The sequence below is a fragment of the Macrotis lagotis genome, chromosome 2 (assembly GCF_037893015.1).
Source record: "Macrotis lagotis isolate mMagLag1 chromosome 2, bilby.v1.9.chrom.fasta, whole genome shotgun sequence".
Taxonomy (NCBI): domain Eukaryota; kingdom Metazoa; phylum Chordata; class Mammalia; order Peramelemorphia; family Peramelidae; genus Macrotis; species Macrotis lagotis.
Genome location: NC_133659.1, coordinates 147,394,225 through 147,414,311, shown reverse-complemented (window position 1 = coordinate 147,414,311; position 20,087 = coordinate 147,394,225). Strand labels below are relative to the sequence as shown.

Genomic DNA, 20,087 nt, shown 5'->3' with positions numbered 1-20,087 from the left:
TCATTCCCTTTTCCTCCCTAATCTATAAAAATGAAAATAACAATGCTTACACTACAGATTCATAACGAGATAGTCCATATACAAAATGTTCTGTAACCCTAAAATGTTGTGCAATGTCAGTTCTTAACATTTGCTGAATGAACTAATAATGTTGCCCATACTACCTTGGTTTATTCACTTTAAGTATACCTTTATCTACTTTGTTTCCTAATGATATTAATAGCTCCAGGTATTAATATTTAGATTGCCTTGAGTTATACATCCTATAATCTCAGAAAATAGTTGATTCTGATGGTGACTATATATTGGAACTTACAAGCTCTTCAGAACACAGTCATTTCAGTACTGATGCCTAGAAAATGTTGACTTAATATATTCCAAATATTGAGATACTGACCCTAGTTGTACAACCTGAATTCACCTCCCTATATGATTGAACCCTTGAATCTGGCTTAACATTGATCAGTATCTAAAGACAACTCTCCTACTTTTATTGTCCCATTTAAAACCTCTAACACTTCAACCTCATGTTAGATATCTTGACCACACCTTTCTTACATTAGGTTTGAGTTCTGAATACCAACTTTTCCCCTGCAGCATGGGCTTAACAAATTGTTCCATGTCTCCTGGTTTCATATATTGCTACAATCTACAGTTCTTCAGTATTTAGTAACTTCATGCCCTATTTTTTATTAATTAGTCCTTCCTTAGCTCCTACCATCATCCACCTCTAAATTGTTCACAGATGTAGTTATTGTGCATATTCATCCTGTTCTGTTCCCAGACCTGCTCCAGGACTTAGCAGTCCAAGGATTCACAACTAGAAATAAATTGCATATTTTGTTTTCATGAGAAAATATCACACTGAACCCCTTCTTATAAAAATGACAAATATTAAAAAGTACATGCCTCTGCTTTAGACCATATCTTCCAATCAAGTAGCAGTTCTTCTAATAACTTAACATCTTGAATTACTGCAGTAGATTCTATATCCAGTTTAAAATGCCCACTCTCATTTATGCTGAGAATTTCTTCACCACAACAACCTTCAAGAAGGGTCTATGGAAAAAGCAAAATAGAAGTTTATTAACTAATCTAAAAACTCAATCCAGAAGCATTTTGTAAAAAGCTTAACTCACAATATTTATTATTTGTTTTTTTTTAAAGGTTTGGTTCTTTTCTAAAGAAGTAGAAAAATGGTACTTTTAATATTAAATTCAAAATATTGGTGTCAATCTAACATTACACAAGTACTTGTAAACATATCTGGTGAATACTTTTTAAAAATCAAAGTTTTAAATATTTTTCCAGCTATAGTCAGGTTTTCATATGTTAAATAGACCAAAACAGAAGTCAAGCTTGTCTTAAATTTAATGAGTAGAGAATTGGTTCTGAATTTGGACTTTTACTCCATTCTACAGAATGATTTTACTCCATTCTACAGTCAAAAATAACAGCTTTAAACAATTTAATTAGATATGGAAAATAAAGACTTATGTTACATATAAATATCCATTTATGAAACCAGTCTTTCAAAGGTTAGATACCTTAACCCTATCTTTCTTTCAATAGCGTTGAGTTCTGAACACCAACTTTCAAAACATACAAAAATGCTGTTATAGCTGGAAAGATATTAATAAATATATCATAAAATTAAACAATTATAAAATCATGAATATTTTCTTATGGGTTCTTCAAATCTAAGTGCTCATATGTAATAATGAGTAGGTTTGGATAATTACTTCTACATAGAAGAAAAACATTTAAATTTTTTTCCCTTTTCTCTGCAAGAATACTTATGACAACACAAAACTGTGTTTTGTGATAAGAAGTTTTTGAAAAGCTTAATTTAACTAAACTCAAAAGTATGAAAACACAGTTTATAGTCTTATAGTCTCATACCTTCAAAATGTGAAAGCCAACAATACATTTTTGTTTGATCAACACCTGATGGATCATGGAAAGTCCATTACAATTCTCTATCTCTTGCATTCTTTGCTGGTTGTATTTTGTTAATGAAAGTATAACTTGTAGGGCTAAAGCTTGAGTTTCTTCACAGCTACTGATATCAACAACCTAAAATTAAAGTGGGTAAAAATGTTTCATTAAGAGTGTATTTTAACAAGGACAATTTCCTAACATTATATAACATCTATCCATTAACAATTTGAAAGTTTATTCTTATGTCTATATTTTTACCTACAGCTTTTTCTCTCTTCTGAGTAGCCACAAATCTTGAAGGAAGTTATGAACTTAACACCAAAAATCAATCAATCAATAAATAAACCAATAAACCAATAAATAAACTAATAAACAAATAAAAAAACTGATAAACAGATAAACAAATAAATATGTCTACATTCAAGTGCCAAAGTGACAGTCTTACAAATCTCAGAAGCATCTTATTAGTATCCTGAAAGTATCAGAATGATAATTCTATTTGTATTATTAAAAATTAAAGAAAGATTCCTGAATTTTAATTTTGACTTGAATTTCCTGTTTTTATGCTTAATTGCTAGCCTTTACTTTTACATCATCTTCATTTCTAAATGTATCCTTGCAATTTACAACCTTTTTTTTTAAGGTTTTTGCAAGGCAAATGGGGTTAAGTGGCTTGTCCAAGGCCACACAGCTAGGTAATTATTAAGTGCCTGAGATCGGATTTGAACCCAGGTACTCCTGACTCCAGGGCGGGTGCTTTATCCACTGTGCCACCTAGCTGCCCCGCAATTTGCAACTTTTGATAAGTTCTAATGTACATAAGAGAACGAATGACTTGTTCCAAAGCCTTAGTAAATGTGAAAGGAATTTGATACCAGGTGTTCCTTACTCTAAGTTCAATAATCTTTTTACAATACTAAACTACTTTTATTATTTTTTCTAATCTTATATTTTATTGAAAAAAGTTAAGAATTTATTACAATTTTATAAAAAAACACACAAGTTCTAAACATACTATTAAAATAATGTAATATAGCCAAGCACCTATTCATTTGCAATATCCTTTAAGTTTGCATATTTGTACATAATGAAATAACTATAATAGCATTTTGAAATTGAGCTCATTCTAAGAGTTAAGTTTCCCAAAACTTAGTCACATTGATTCTTACAGTTATGTTTTTAATTACTGACTGAGATGTATTTTTTCCTTTATAACAACTTAAAAAAGAAACCCCCCATTTTACATAAAAATGATACACATAGCAAAATGTGTAGTTTTGCTTGATAAATCAACCTACACCCACAACCAAAACATATTAAAATTGTCAGCTTTGAACACATGATTCAAAATACTATCTGTCAAGAAAAATAAATTAATATTTCCTGTTTAGATGGACTGCTATGGACAGAAAATAATGCCAAGTCTAAATAAATAATACATGCTTTTTTTATTATAGTGCCAAAAAGTTCTCACACTCTTGAACATTTTCAAAGTTTCACATGGTCTTTAAGGCTAATATTCTAATATAGACATCTGTGAGTAATAAAAAAGTTTAGATAATTTTTTGATTCCAGGTGATCATCTAACAGGTCAATACTTAAATTTGTGGTTTGACTATTTTTATCATTATGTTTTTTATTAAAATGTAAATTTAATATAAATTTTGTTCATAGAAAACAAAACTGGGTTTCAGATTTAATAACTGAGAGATGAATTAGTTTGCACATGAGTTTGTTATTCTAGAATGTCTAATTCTTACCCGAGCAAAGAGAAAGACAAATGCACCGGTCCCACCAATCTCATGCAGAATTCCCTGGAGAGATTTGTATTTAGTAGGCTGGAGACATTTTAATTGATGAGGTTCCAACAAGAAGCTCTGAGCCTCTTTTAAACTGAATGGTCTTTGAGACTGTACAGCTTTTACTTGTCCTTTAAGTCTAATAACTGGCTCATAGATTGTATACTGAGCAGGATAGCAAGTTGTATAAACTACAGCAAGACCTTCCTGAAAAACAAATTATTTTGTTTCAGTGAAATTTCTAATTAATCCTTATATTCTCTCTATAAGTGGAAGAAAATTATTACTAAAGTCACAACAATGTTCAAAATCCAAAAATTACAAAATCAACTAGATCTAGAAACACTAAAACCAAAACAATTATAAGACCATGTTGGTAAATTCGGAAAAAAATTACTTTGTTTTAGATTTGTTCAACCAATTTCTAAATTAAAAGTTTTTTCAAAGTTATTTCATTCTTTTTATTACAATGAAATGTTAAAAATTAGCAAAGCAAATTTAGTCAAATGGAGTTTTCATTTAGTTCTAAAATCATTTTAAAATTTAAAATATTAGAAAAATATACTAAAAACATGCAACAGAAGATAGCCTACTTAATAAATGTTCATTTCCTATTAGTTCTACAATATAATATTTGTAAGACAATTTATAAAACTACATACAAAATAGGGGCAGCTAGGTGGCATAGTGGATAGAGCACCAGCCCTGAAGTCAGGAGGACCTGGGTTCATATCTGGCTTCAGTCATTTAATAATTGCCTAGATGTATGACCTTGGGCAAGTCACTTAACCCCACTGCCTTGAAAAAACAAAAAACAAAACAAAAAATACATATAAATATACCCCCAAAGTTTTGAGCATTTAGAGTGCATATTGAAGCATATTTTCTTTCACTTTCTTTTTCCTTGCTTTTTATATCTGAAATATGATTAATGTGGAAAAATATTTTGGATGACTTCACAGGGATCATGGGTATAGTACTTCTTGTCTTCTCAATTGGAAGGGAAGGAATGGGAAGGTAAGAAAGAATTCAGAACTGACAATAAAATCAAAATAAAAAAACTGAACTTTGGGGACTTTCAGGACACAATACAATACAAACAAATCCAAATCATCACTTTCTCCAAAAATAAAACAAATGAGATCACAATATCTAATACCTAACTATATTAATAATAATAGTAGTAGTTAGGATTTTTATAAGTGCTTTAAGGCTTGCAAGGTACTTTATTTGCAAATATTATCTAGTCTGATCCTCACTACAACCCTGAGAGGCAGGTGCTATTATTTTACAGATGAGAAAACTGAGGCAGATAAAGGTTAAGTGATTTGACCAAGGTCACACAGCTAGTAAGTGTCTGAGCACTAAGCTCCTCTGATTTTAAGTCCCATACTCTAACCAAAGTACCAACCATTTGCCTTGCATTATTAATGTATAGTCAATATGTGAATAATATTCTTAAAAAGTTCTTTAAAATTTTGTCATTACTACTTCTAGAAACTATTTCAAATTCCATCTCATGATTCCCTTTCTCTGTTCCTCAGGTAATGTTAATTTTTCCGCTAATAACATCCATCATAGTAGGGAAGTAGTCCTGGGTTCCTAGGAGCACAGCAAAGAGCAGACTCTTGCAGGCTCTGCTGACTTCAAAAGGTTCTAAGTAAAGGAGAGGGGAAAGGTGTCTTCCTGAAGATCAAGAACTTCCACACAAGTGAAGAGGGCTGCTATACCTGTGGTGCTGGAGGCATGTGAAATAAATAGAACAGTTTTTTAAAAGAACAGCCTTATCAAAATTTGAAGGACTAAAATAATCAAAAACCATCAATAAGAAAGGTATCAAAATATTGATTTCTTTAAATCTTATGTATTAATTAATGAAGCAATATTAATCTTAAAGAAAGGCTTCATTAGTATGGTTTATGTACATCTACTTCAGAACACAAAAGAAATTTATTTACACAGGAAGGGCTATTTTAATAGCAAAATTTGGGAGGGCTGTGGTAGAATGACAAGCTGACAAACATTTATTAAGCACTTATTATGTAATGCTGCTTTTCCCTAGTAAGAATGCTTCATAAATGTAATAAATTACAATTTATTACCATTTTTCTCAGAAAATACCATATTTAAACAATGGAGAATCAAGGAAACAAAAGAGAAAAACTCCCAAGTTTATTTAAAACAAAGAATTCTGAGTTTAACAAAATAAACAAAGACAAACACAAATAATATTATGAAATGCTCCAATCACTTTACAAACTTACAATTAAGAGATCAATGTCCACATCTTTCTGGGTCATAAAGAGTTCTCTGATGTGTTCACACTGTAAAATTTCTTTATTAATGTATTTGGAGTGATCGTTCACTGGCTTGCCATATTTACATGGCATAAGGGAAGTGTAGTCCGGTCCACAAGCATAAAGATAAAAGGCCTCTTGTGGACCAATCTTGGCTCCTACATTAGAGGAAAACAAGTAGTTAGTTTTTCAAAATTTATCAATCACAATCATTCATAAAAAGATCAGGAATCTGAAAGTTACAGTATGCATTTGGATTGTTTTTCTTTTGGGGGTCAGAAGACTTCTGTCGCTGTGTCAAAAGACAACTAATTCTATCTATTTTCTTTGTATTTTGCAAATCCGTATTTACTTATTTGCTGTCTCCTCCATTAAAATGTTAACTCCTTGAGGGCAGGGACAATGTATTTGTTTTTCTTAAAAATCTGAGGTCTTTGAAGAGTTCCTGACACATTCTAAATGCTTAATAAAGCTTACTGACTGACATAAAGATAAATGGAATATTACTGTTCTATAAGAAGCAATAAACATAAAAAGATAGAGAAGCACAGACAGATTTATATGAACTAATACAAAGTGAAGGAGAACCAGGAAAATAATAATATATACAAGAACTAAAAACAAGGTAAATAAAAAAACAACAAAAAATTAAATGGAATGTTTCAATGTTATAACGACCAAATTTGATTCCACAGAAGAGTTTTGAGAAGACATCTCCCCTATATAATACTAAATATAATATCAGATTTTTTTTTGAAATGTTACTTGGGTTTCACTAAACTGTTTTCTATTTCTTCTTCCTCTTTTAAAAATTGTTTATAATAAGAGATGGCTCTCTGGGAGAAGTTAAATGTAGGTATACAGTGGGAAACATGATATAAACAAAAGATAGCAATAAAAATTTATTTTAAAAAGAATAATAACATCAATGTGACATGTCACATACAGAAGTGATAACATGGATGATTAATTTTTCTCTATTTTTTTTTTTAAATTAATGTTTCTGGGGGTGGAGCCAAGATTGCAAAGTGAAGGCAGTAAATCCCAAAGCTCTCCCACAGATCACTCCAAATACCTTTAAATGATGACTCTAACCAAATTCTAGAGTGGCAGAACCCTCAGAAAGAATGAAAGAAGCAATCCTCCAGTCCAAGACAACTTGGAAGATCCATAAGAAAGGTCTGTTACACTGGGGTTAGGAAGGGCCCCAGTGGGCCACATCAGCCATGCCAGAGGAAACTGGCTTCAGTCATCCAGGAACAGCCTGTGGGATACTGGGGTCCCTGAGGGTACCTGGGTCTGTGGAAGCAACAGCGGTCTCCAGATTACTCAGCCCAGAGATTGCCAAGGACAATTGAGAAGTTCATGGGAAAACTGCTGCACCAGAGTGAATGCAGAGCCCAGTTTAGCACAGGTCTCAGTGCAGACCTGACCCAGGAACCAGGAACAGGCCTGGGAATCACCCAGAAGCTGCTTCCAGAGCACTCAGTCCACAGACAGGAGGAGACTGCAGCGGTCTCTCTGCTATCTCTGAGGCAGGACTCTGTTGCTTTGCTCATAATCTCAGATCCAGGTTGCAGTCCCAGTCTCAGGAAAAGGAGCTTTCCTGCCATAGCAGAGCAGGGACCCTCCTCACAGCTCCTGGGTAGAGAGGAGTGCTTGTAGTCATCCACAGACCAGAGCACAGGTCAGGAGAGTAGTCAGAGACTCTCATAAGACCTTGAAGGAATTGAGGTCCCTGGGGGAGTATCCCTAAAAACAGCTGCAAAAACCCCACAAAAGCTTGGAACAGTGCATCCTCCATCCCGGAAGAAGAGTTCCCCCTTAACAACAAGCTAAAATCAAGTCAGAAGCTGGTGAAATGAGCAAACAACAAAAGAAAAAAAATCCTACCATAGACAATTATTTTGATTCTATAGAGGATCAAAATTCACACTCATAAAATAACAAGGTCAAAGCTTCTTCATCCAAAACCTCCAAGAAATATATGAATTGATCTCAGATTGTGGAAGAACTCAAAAAAATTTTTTTAAAATTAAGTTAGGGGGGGGCAGCTGGAGTCAGGAGTACCTGAGTTCAAATCCAGCCTCAGACACTTAATAATTACCTAGTTGCGTGGCCTTGGGCAAGCCACTTAACCCCAATGCCTAGCAAAAACTAAAAAAAAATTAAGTAAGGGATGTAGAGAAAAAATTAGTAACAGAAATGAGAGCAAAGCAGAAAATCAAGAAAACTTAAGCCAGCAGCTTGGTGAAGGAGATACAAAAAAAATACTGAAGAAAATAACATCCTAAAAACCAGTTTAGGTCAAATGGAAAAAGCAGTTCAAAAGGCCAATGAGGAGAAGAATGTTTTTAAAAGCTGAATTAGCCAGATGGAAAAGGAAATACAAAAAATCTCTGAAGAAAATAATTTCTTCAAATGTAGAATGGAGTGAAGGGAAGCTGATGACTTTGTGAGAAATTAAGAAATGATAAAATATAGCCAAAAAAGAATAAAAAGAATAAAAACTGGAAGAAGATGTAAAATATCTCATTGGAAAAACAGATGACCTGGAAAACAGATCCAGAAGAGATAATTTAAAAATTATTGGGCTCCCTTAAAGTCATGACCATGAAGAGATATTAGACTTCATTTTTTTCAAGATATAATTCAGGAAAAATTGCCCTGATATCCTAGAAGCAGAAGGAATCCACTGATCACCTCCTGAAAAAGATCCCAAAATGAAAAGTCCAGGAATATTTTAGACAAATTTCAAAACTCTCAAGTGAAGAAAGAAAATACTACATGCAGCCAGAAAGAAAACATTCAATCCCCGTGGTGCTACAGTCAGGATAACACAGGACTTAACAGTGTCTACATTAAGGACTCATAGGCTTGGAATATGATAGTCCATAAGGCAAAAGGGCTTAGAATGCAACGGAGAATCGATTAACCAACAAAACTGAATATCCTCTTTCAGGGAAAAAAATGAATTTTCAATGAAACAGTACATTCAAATTTCCTTGTTGAAATGACTAGAGCTGAACAGAGAGTTTGATCTTTAAGAACTCAGGTGAAGTACAGAGAGGATGGACAAGAATGATTAATGAAGAACTCAATGATGTCGAACTGTTTGTATTTCAGCAGGGGAAGATAATACTGATAACTCATATGTACCTTCTGATTTATAAGAGCAGTTGGAAGGAGTATATATAGACAATGCACAGGAGGGAGCATGAATATGAAGATAAAACATTATAAAGATGGAGTTAATGGGAAAGAAAGGAATGTACTGGGAGAAAGGGAAAGGAATGGGCTAAGATATCTCACATAAAAGAGGCAAGAAAAAAGCTTTTGCAGTGGAGTGGAAGGGGGGGAAGGTAAAGGGGAGAGAATGAACTTTCATTCTCATAGAAAATGGCTCAGAGGGGGAGGCTAGGTGGAGCAGTGGATAAAGCACCGGACCTGGAGTCAGGAGTACCTGGGTTCAAATCCAGTCTCCAACACTTAACAATTACCTAATTGTGTGGCCTTGGGCAAGCCACTTAAACCCATTTGCCTTGCACAAACCTTAAAAGAAAAAAAAAAGGCTCAGATGATGAGATGATATAACATGTACACTCAATTGCATTTAGAAATCTATCTTACCCTAGAGGAAAATAGGAATAGGAGAATGGGGGGAGGGGTGTAGGTGATAGAAGAGAGGGAATATCATGGGAGAGGGCAGTCAGAAACAACATACTTTTCAGGAGGGATAGGGTGAAATAAGAAAGAAAATAGAATAAATGGGAGTGGGGAGGAATAGAATGGAGAGAAATATGGCTAGCAACTGTGGGAAAAAAATATTGAAACAATTTCTTTGATGGACTTATGATAAAGAATGCTATCCACCCTAGAGACAGAGCTGATGGTATCTTTATTCAGACTTCTTTTTTTTCCTCTCACTTTATTTTTCTGTTGGTTTCTCTATGCTTACTGTTACAACATGACTATTGTAGTAATGTGAAAATAAAATTTAAAATATTTTTAAATTAATGTTTTCTTGACTAATATGGAAATATGCTAGACACAGCTGTACATGTATAACATATCAGATTACTTGCTATCACAGTGGGGGAAGGAGGATGGTAAAAAAATGTATAACTCAAAAGCTTGCAAAAGAATGAATGCTGAAGGGGCATCTAGGTGGCACAATGGTTAGAGAACTAACCCTGGAGTCAGGAGGACCTGAGTTTAAATCCAGACACTAAATAATTACCTAGCTGTGTGACCTTGGGTAAGCCACTTAACACCACTGTCTTGCAAAAACCAAAAAAAAAAAAAAAAAAAAGAATGAATGTTGAATACTATCTTTGTATGTAATTGGAAAAAATAAAATAAAAGCTTTGTTGAACAAAAATAAATTGATTTCTTCTTCTTCTTCATCATGAAATAGTTATTTATCTCTTATTACTTGCCAGACACTGTGCTAAGCACTAGATACAAAGACAGGCAAAAACACAGTCTCTGTCCTGAAGGATGTCACATTCTAAGACATAATAACAACATAAATAACTATATATATAAAAGATATAGTATCCAAAAAAAAAGAGGTAATATCAAAGAGAAGCTACTAACAGGCACACAAGTGAAGGTTTGGTGGGAGGACCAGGAAATGCCCCTTGCAGAAGAGAAAATTTGAAGTGACTTTCTAAGGAAGCTAGAGAAGCCAGGAAACAGGTGAAGGAGAAGAGCATGGAGGATAGTCTGGGAAAATATGGTCAGGAAATGGACCAGATTGTGTGAGGAATAGTAAGGAAGCCAGTGTCATGGAACTATACCATATGCAGGGAGACATAAAAATAAGAAAAGAAGACTAGAAAGGTAGGAAAAAGCCATGTTATGAAAAGCTTTAAAAACCAACAGAGCATAAACTGGGAAACAATCTTTACAACTAATGTTTCTGACAAAGGACTCATTTCTAAAATATACAGAGAACTGAGTCAAATTTAAAAAAAAACCAAACCATTCCCCAATTGACAGATGGTCAAAAGATATGCAAAGGCAATTTACAGCTGAGGAAATCAAAGCAATCTGTAGTCATATGAAAAATTGGTCTAAATCATTACTTATTAGAGGAATGCAAATCAAAGCTTCTCTGAGGTACCACCTCACACCTCTCAGACTGGCCAATTTGAACAGAAAGGACAATGATCATTGTTGGAAGGGTTGTGGGAAATCTGGGACACTGTTACATTGTTGACGAAGCTGTGAACTCATCCAACCTTTCTGGAGAGAAATTTGGAACTATGCCCAAAGGGCAACAAAAATGTGCATACCCTTTGATCCAACAATACCACTACTGGGTCTAAACCCTGAAGAGATCATGAAAAAGGGGTAAAAACATCACTTGTACAAAAATATTCATAGCAGCCCTGTTTGTGGTGGCAAACAATTGGAAATGAAGTAAATGTCCTTCAATTGGGGAATGGCTTAACAAACTGTGGTATATGCATGTCATGGAACACTATTATTTTATTAGAAACCAGGAGGGATGGGAATTCAGGGAAGCCTGGAGGGATTTGCATGAACTTATGTTGAGTGAGTTGAGCAGAACCAGAAAAACATGTATGCCCTAACAGGAACATGGGGGCGATGATCAACCTTGATGGACTTGCTTATTCCATCAGTGCAACAATCAGGGATAATTTGGGGCTGGTCTGCAATGGAGAATACCATCTGTATCCAGAAAAAGAACTGTGGAGTTTGAACAAAGACCAAGGACTATTACCTTTAATTTAGGAAAAAAACTGGTATCTTATTGTCTGATCTTGCTATCTCTTATACTTTATGTTTCTTCCTTAAGGATATGATTTCTCTCTCATCACACTCAATTTGTATCAATGTATACCATGGAAACAATGTAAAGACAGACAAACTGCCTTCTGTGGGGGGGGGGGGGAAGTGAAGTAAGATTAAGGGGGAAAATTGTAAAACTCAAAATAAATAAAATCTTAAGAAAAATCCCCAACAGAGCCCCTGAATTCTTTTGAATAGGGTTAGTGACAAGGTCAGACCTAGTTTTCAGTGGAGTAGAGGACAGACTGGTATGGAGAGAGACTTGAAATAGGGAAACGAGTGGGAAGATATTACAATAATCCAGGCATTAAGTGATAAGACCTGCATTAGATGAATGAGTAGAGAGAAAGCAACTTAAATGAAAGATGTTGGGGTAAGATTAAAAATGGCAAGACTCAGGGGCGGCTAGGTGGTGCAGTGGATAGAGCACTGGCCCAGGAGTCAGGAGTACCTGAGTTCAAATTTGACCTCAGACACTTAATAATTACCTAGCAAGCCACTGAACCCCATTTGCCTTGCAAAACCCTTTAAACAAAAGGCAACACTCAGCTAATTTAAAAAAAAAATTGTTCTTTTTTTTAATAAGACTAATAGACCCTAATCACCAAATTTTCTTGGAAATTCTTCAAAGAGTAAAAACATACCATTAAAAAGAAGTACATTTCCTAGATCCCATCTTCCAGTCAATCGTAAAAATTCTTCTTGGGATGATGAGCAATGGCCAATCATGCAAAATGTTTTATTACTGTCAGATGATAAACTCATTCTTCTGGGAAGTGTGTAATCCAAAGTGACATCAGTCTTCCTAAAGTTAAAATTAAAGTTAGTTAAATTAATCCACTAGTAACAGGGTATTAAGCATTAAGGCAATTAAGTATTTAGTAATGTGAAAAATCTAAACTGAAAAATTCTTCAAAATTGTCAAAATTCTGTCAAAAATGTCCATTTTTGTATATGTAAAATGTCAATACCCCTTTTGTCACAGATGATTTCTACCATCAAAACAGGATTTGGTCTAAAGCCATTGTGCCTAATACAGTGCTAAGCATAAAATAAGATCAATAAATACTTTTTTTCTGGTTGCTCTCAACAACAAAATTCTTACTTTTTCACCTTCATAATGTACTATTTAAAAATTACATAATGTGAATACTCTTAATCTTTATTTGTTGAATGCTTTTTTTCTATTGCTTGGTATATAGTTTATATCTTAATCTTTTACTGGAACACAATACACCCCCTAAGTCATAAGCAGGGAGCTGGAATCTGGCCTGGACCCTCTTGTCTTCTTACATTCTCTTTCCTAGTGCTCTTATCAGCTCACATGGGTTCAGTTATTTTTATGTAGATGACTCTTGAATCTAGATATTTGGCCCTTAAGTCTTCTGAGCTCCAGCAAAGGTATTATCCTGCTATAAACATCTTCATCAAGATGTTCCATTTCAAGTACATCATTTCTAAAACTAAGACATCATTATGAATTTCCCTCATTCTAATTTTCCCATTTCTTTAAAAAAAGACATCAAGATCCCTTCCTGTCACCTATATTCATAATTTCAAAAATCATCTGCAGTCTTTCACTTTCCCACCAACCACCTTCATTAGTCTTGTCAATTCTACTAACAAACTCACAATTGTCCCTTTCTATTCATTATCATCATCAGCAAATTAATTCCAGTTTTCATCACTTCCTAATTGGTTTTCCAGTCTCCACTCCCTCCCCTCAACAAACCATAATCCAAATATGCCGAAATAATTCTTCGTAAAACACAGATCTTACCATGTCGCCACTTAGTCAAGAAGTGCATTGTATTCTGAACTTAGAGACTGTCTATTTGCATCTCAGAAAGTAGGAATCCTAGTTACTATTTCCCTTATTTGAAATTCCATATCCTGGGGCGGCTAGGTAGCATAGTGGATAAAGCACTGGCCTTGGATTCAGGAGTACCTGGGTTCAAATCTGGTCTCAGACACTTAATAATAATTACCTAGCTGTGTGGCCTTGGGCAAGCCACTTAACCCCATTTGCCTTGCAAAAAAAAAACAAACCTAAAAAAAAGAAATTCCATATCCTGCCTCTAAGCCTAGAATACATTCTCTCACTTCTACCTCCTGGAATCCCTCACTTTCTTGAAGTTTATCTAAGTTTACCTCTCTGAGGTTTACCTTCCCTCAAAAATTACTTTGCATTTACTTCATTCCTATTTGGCTATAAACAGATTATATCCCCAGAGAAGAATGTAAATTCCTTGAGCGAAAAGACTGCTCTATTGGAGTCAATATATCCCCAGAATATAAATCATACCTTACATACAATATGGATAAATATTTTTAATGATGTGAATTGTTCTTTAGGGTGACATTTATATTGCCCTATGAAATGCATTATTTATAGAACATTAACCTATAACTATCATCGAGTAGCAACAATTTAAATTATTGTCAAAATAATTTGGAATAATCTGCTTGATGACTACCCTAGAGAGCGTTGTATAAAATTAAAAATCATCCATGGTGGAATGTAGAATGCTTCTTTTGAAGTAATTTAGAGACAGGAATATAGAAAAAGGGGGGAAAGTGGAATTTAAACCAAAGTGAACACTTAGAAACTTATGTATCAACATTTTTAGGCTTAATAACCAATGACAGTGAAGATAAATCCTTTACCTTCAAAGGAGAAACCACTGATAGCACCTGTATCTTCTTCCTTATGATCAAATAATAGAAGGTTCTAGTACCATTTCACTGATTAAACTTTGTATTAAAATGGAAACTTGGATATTATTCTTGACCCTTCACTCCAGATATTCAATGCTGCCAAATTTGTTAGGCCCATTTTTTTTTTAACAACTCTTATTTATATCCCTCTGTTTTCATTCACATTATAACAATAGTTCAGGCCCTCACTAGTGAATAGGGAAAATGGGTTCAGGATTTTTCTGTTCAATCAATCATGAGTCTTCTTTCTCTTCCCTTTAACCACCACACTTCTAAAAAATAGTTTACACCCAATATTTCCACTTCTTTATCATTCACTAGCTCCTCAATTTCTTATAATTTGCTTCTTTTTCCACCATGGTACTAAAACTTGAAAGAAGTTCTTTTTTTACTTTTAAACTGCTTTTTCTCAATTTAATTCAGTGGTTCCCATCCTCATTTCCAATCAATGTTAATGGTAAGATACTATCCTAGTTCTTTTATTTTTCATATCTACACCTCCAAGGTAACTATCATCTTTCTATACAGATAATATTTCCAAGTCTTTCCCAAATTGAAGATTCCCATGAATAGCCCATGGGGCACATCTACTAGGATGTTTGTTGCCTAAAATTGAGAAAATTATTCATTGCCTCCACTTTCTCTTCTCATATTTTCTTCTAAACCCTGTGCATTCTGGCTTCCAATCTTGTCATTCAACTGAAACTTCTCTCCAAAGTTACTAATAATTTTTTTAATCACATAATCTAATGGTCTTTCCTCAGTTCTGATCTTCTTAACCTCTCTTGTAGCACTGGACATTGGTGATCACCTTTTCCACCTACATACTTTCCCCTCTCTAAGTTTCCAGGATGCTTCTCTCCTCTGCCTCCTTGGCTGGTTCTTCATGAATATCACATTCACAATGTCTCCCAATGTCGGCCCTGGGTCCTCTCTTTTTTTTTTTGTTGAGCTATAATATCTTACCTGCTGATTTCATCAGCTACCATGAATTAAACCATGAATTAAACCAGTAGAGTCAAACTCTAATAGAAAAGGATTCCTATGAACAGCTTACTGACTTAGAAAACTCTAAATGAACATTATCTGTATTATATTTTTATTTATTTTGTTAAATATTTACATTTTACTATGGTTCCTCCTGCAGGCCCTAAGTTTGCTACTTCTTTATTATAAATAATTATTTCTATGCAGAAGAAAATTACATCTATTACCACAATCAGATCTTATCTCTATCCTGAGTTCCAATCTTAAAACTTCAATTGCCTGTGAGACATCTCAAACTGGATGTCCCATAGTCATCTCAAATTCAACATATAAAAAATACAATAACCCTTCAAATCCTTCTTTCCTACCAATTTTTCCATTATTGTCAAGGAATTCACCATTCTACTGGGCACTAGTGCTCAAAAACTCAGCATCATTCTTATATTCACCCAAATATTCAATCTATAACCAAATTTTATCACTTTTACCTTTCTTTTAATATATCTTATTTATGACCCCCTTACTGCATTCATATAGTCACAGCCTTAGCTCAGTTCCTCCTCCTCTCCTGTCTAAACTACCTCCACTGAACTACTACAATAATATTCTAATTTTTTTCTCCAGGCCTCAAGTTGATAACCACTCAGGATGATGGTAAACAACCGGCTCTCTGAAAAAAAAAAGTGCCTACAACACACTTAATTTTTTAATGTTGTAAAGTTGTTTTCAGTCATGTCAAACTCTTCATGACCCCATTTGGGGTTTCTTGGGAAAGAAACTGGAGTGCTTTGTCATTTCAATCTCCAGTTCACTTTACAGGTGAGAAAACTGAGGCAAACAAGGTTAAGTGATGTGTCCAAGGGTACAATGCTATTAAGCATGAGGTCATATCTGAACTCAAGAAGTTGAGTTTTTTTGACTCCAGTCCAGTACTCTAACACTATACCAGCTACCTGCTCACTTTCACATTTAACCTTTATTATTAACATTTTCCCAGCGTTTTCTTATATTTAGCCAATCAACTAACAATAAGTCAAACCTTTCTTTGTAGTAGTTATTGATTTCAACTATCATGAGAATAAAAATTCACAATAAAAATTTGACAATTGGCTGTCACAAGTTAATTTGAGTTGGCTCTAATATGCCCCTATACCACTTGCAATTTATTCTACACATAACTATCAAAGTGATTTTTTAAAAAGTATACCACTTTTAAAGTTGACCATGTCAACCCCCTCTTCAACCCCAGTAATCCATATTGTTTCCCTATTACTTCTGAGTACAAATGTAAATTCCTCTGCAATTCAAATCTTCATAATTTCACCCTTTTCTATCCTTTCACGTTTCCCTTTAACTCACACTATCATCTAACAATGCTGGTCTACTTGGCAGTTCCTTGAACAGAGTACTTCATCTCCTGTGCCTTTTGTACTGGACTTCTCCTATACCATCATGGTCTTGCTCCTCACTTTCAACTCTTAGTTTTCCTGGCTTCAAGTCTTGGCTAAAATCTCCCCTTATTAAAGAGGCCTTATCAGGTCCCTCCCCCAATTCCCATCCCCACTGTAATTATATTCCTCTTTGAGGTTATCTTTCATTTATACAGTCTGCATCTCATATGGATGATAACTTGCATGCTATAATCCTCCATGTGAACTCCTTGAGGACAGGGACTGTTTATGTCTTTCTTTGTTTCCACAGAGCTTGAAATATTAACAAGTTCTTTTTAAGGTTTTTGCAAGGCCAATGGGGTTAAGTGACTTGCCCAAGGCCACACAGCTAGGGCATTATTAAGTGTTTGAGGCCGGATTTGAACCCAGGTACTCCTGACTCCAGGACTGGTGCTCTATCCACTGTGCTACCTAGCCACCCCTAAATATAATAAGCTCTTAATGAATACTTGGTAACTGAATGACTGGATGGAGATTACTAAAAATGTCCAGAGGAATGCCTTACTGGGATGAAAGCAGTGTGCAGGGAGAAATGTGGTAAAGGCATGGAAACACTAAAAAGGAAGAAAGAGATTTGATAGAGCTCTGAGACTTTTGAAATGGAGTGACTGACAAGATCATGATGCTAATCCAAGAAAAGGATAGAAGCCTTTTGGCTAGGAGATAATTTCAGCTCTGAACATGTTAAACTTGAGACATCTGTGCAAATGGAAATGTCTAGTAGGAAACTGGTCTTTCTTAAACACTGAACTCACAGGGGTGGCTAGGTGGCATAGTGGATAGAGCACCAGCCTTGGAGTCAGGAGTACCTGGGTTCAAATCCAGTCTCAGACACTTAATAATTACTACCTAGCTGTGTGGCCTTGGGCAAGCCACTTAACCCCATTTGTTTTGCAAAAACATAAAAAAACAAAACAAAACAAAAGCCCCCCCCCAAAAAATACTGGACTCATGAATGGTCTCTTTTCTGGGCCACAAGAAAGACTACTCCTATATCATTTAAAATTTTCTGTGTATGTCAATCTCCATATCAGAATATGTCCTATAAGGACAGGGATAAATATTAACTTAAGTTGAAATCAAAATTGTTAGGTATATCCTATTAAAATCCATGGATATGTATTTCAGTATTGACTGAATGTATGTCAATCTATATATGTCCTTTCTAGCCCATATATATATATATATATATTGTCTATTGCTTCCCCACCCCACCCCCATGATGGTACAGCACTCTAAATATTCTTGTCCCTCAACTTTCCCAGCTCTTAGAACAGTCCCTATCTGTTGACAAACTCACCAAGACAGTCTATCATTTTTTCCTTCCTCCAGGCAATTACAGGAAGAACAAAGGAAGTGATTATATAATTTAGAATTCTCTTATAAATTTCATCTGAGTCAGGGAAACTAACTGCTATAAGGCCTCATCACTGAAATAATCCCTGGGAATATTTATCCAGACTCTTTATATTATAAATCTTTTCTTTACCTTCACAGTCTCTGCTTCTACATTTCAACTAATGCTCACAATCATGATGAATAAATTTTTAACTTGAACCTGTTTTTTTTTCCCCCAAAGAACCATAGGATTCAGAATTCAAAGTAATCTCAGAGATCACCTAGTCCAATTTCTCATTTTTAGAAAGAAAGGCAATATAGAGTATAATGAAAAGGCAAAATGAGAAATCAGAAGAGACATTCAAATTCTTCCTCTGACCCTTATAATTTGTATGCCTGGGGCAAATTGTTTAACTTCTCTGAGTTTCATTTTCCTCATGTATAAAATGAGTAGCAATACTTAACAGTATCTGCCACATAGGGTTTTTGTGAAGATCAAATAAGGTATATGAAGTATTATGTAAAAATTAAAAGTATCATGTAAACAAGAAGTACTATTATAGTTGTTGCCACTTGCCAGGTCATAGAGATGTAGCTATTATAAGACAATGAAATGTCAGCAACTATTTTTGTTGTTATTATATAGGAGTAAATGATGCCAATAGATGTTAGCAGTTTTCCCCATTTTATAACATCTTAAGGGGCAAGGATTGTGTCTCCCATTTCTTTTATATCAATTTCCAGTTTAAATTTTGAAGTGTTTCATATGTTTAGAAACAACTACAAATAATAATCCCCTTCAAAATAAAAAATATATAATAGTAATAGTGATATGATAATAGTGATATGGTAAATAGTAAAATGGGAGAGAGTAATAGTTTCCACAAATTGTTTTAAAGGTTCATTCTATAAGATGCTTTGTTTTCTAATATGAAAGGAATAGAAAAAAACATGCAAAAATAATAAAATTCCTAGCTTATTTTTAAAAAATTATAACTAAATTCATTTTAAAATATATTTTAGAAATATAAAAGACTAAATTTAAAATTATAATCAAATTTGATAAACCATTCTCTAAAACTTATCATACCTCTGACCAGAGACCCATATAGAGATTTTCCCATGAATATTCCTTTTTCCTTCAGGCTGTTGTATGTATGTTAATGCTAAATGTTGCCATTTTCCCAAAAGAAAAATATTCTCCTGTGATTCAACTTGTGCGAGCAATCCAGCTTTCAAATCATCATTTGGATCCATGCACATGCTCCAATAAAAAATAAGAAAAGCAAAAAATAACAGTCTGTAAAAAATTCTGTATTTAATGTTTTCAGTAAATATCTTAAAAGTAAGAAAAAATTAAATATTTTAAATTATATAATATTCTCAAATTATTTAATTATCTAAATGAGATAAGGCTATTCTCAAATTTCGTTCATCAATTTTGTTAAAACAAGCAAAATTAAATTATTAAATATCATCTATACACATTTTGCTATTTAGTTAATATTCATTACTTTTACAAATAAGCTATTTTTGTATGATATAGAAACATTTAATTTATACTAGTTACCCTTCACTTAACACTAACTGTAATTCCTAAAAATAGTAGGAATAATTTTTCTCTTCTGATGAAATATTTGATGTTTGTTTCCATATTTAAATAGGAAAACACCAATATTCTTTTGATAATCTGAATAGAAAAGTGTCCTAATGGTTGTCTGAAAAAGAATATTTCT

The 20,087-nt window shown here is 34.0% G+C and overlaps 1 protein-coding gene across 1 annotated transcript in view; it reads right to left on the bottom strand.

Moving 5' to 3' along the window:
- LYST (lysosomal trafficking regulator) overlaps positions 1-20,087 on the bottom strand; it is a 190,352-nt gene that overhangs the window by 114,738 nt on the left and 55,527 nt on the right. Inside the window, exons 13-18 of the mRNA XM_074222963.1 lie at positions 19,442-19,615; positions 12,502-12,662; positions 6,005-6,195; positions 3,702-3,947; positions 1,903-2,076; positions 910-1,059 (exon numbers count right to left, since the gene is read on the bottom strand). Of these exons, the coding sequence (XP_074079064.1) occupies positions 910-1,059; positions 1,903-2,076; positions 3,702-3,947; positions 6,005-6,195; positions 12,502-12,662; positions 19,442-19,615 (1,096 nt within the window). The remainder of the gene's footprint in view (positions 1-909; positions 1,060-1,902; positions 2,077-3,701; positions 3,948-6,004; positions 6,196-12,501; positions 12,663-19,441; positions 19,616-20,087) is intronic.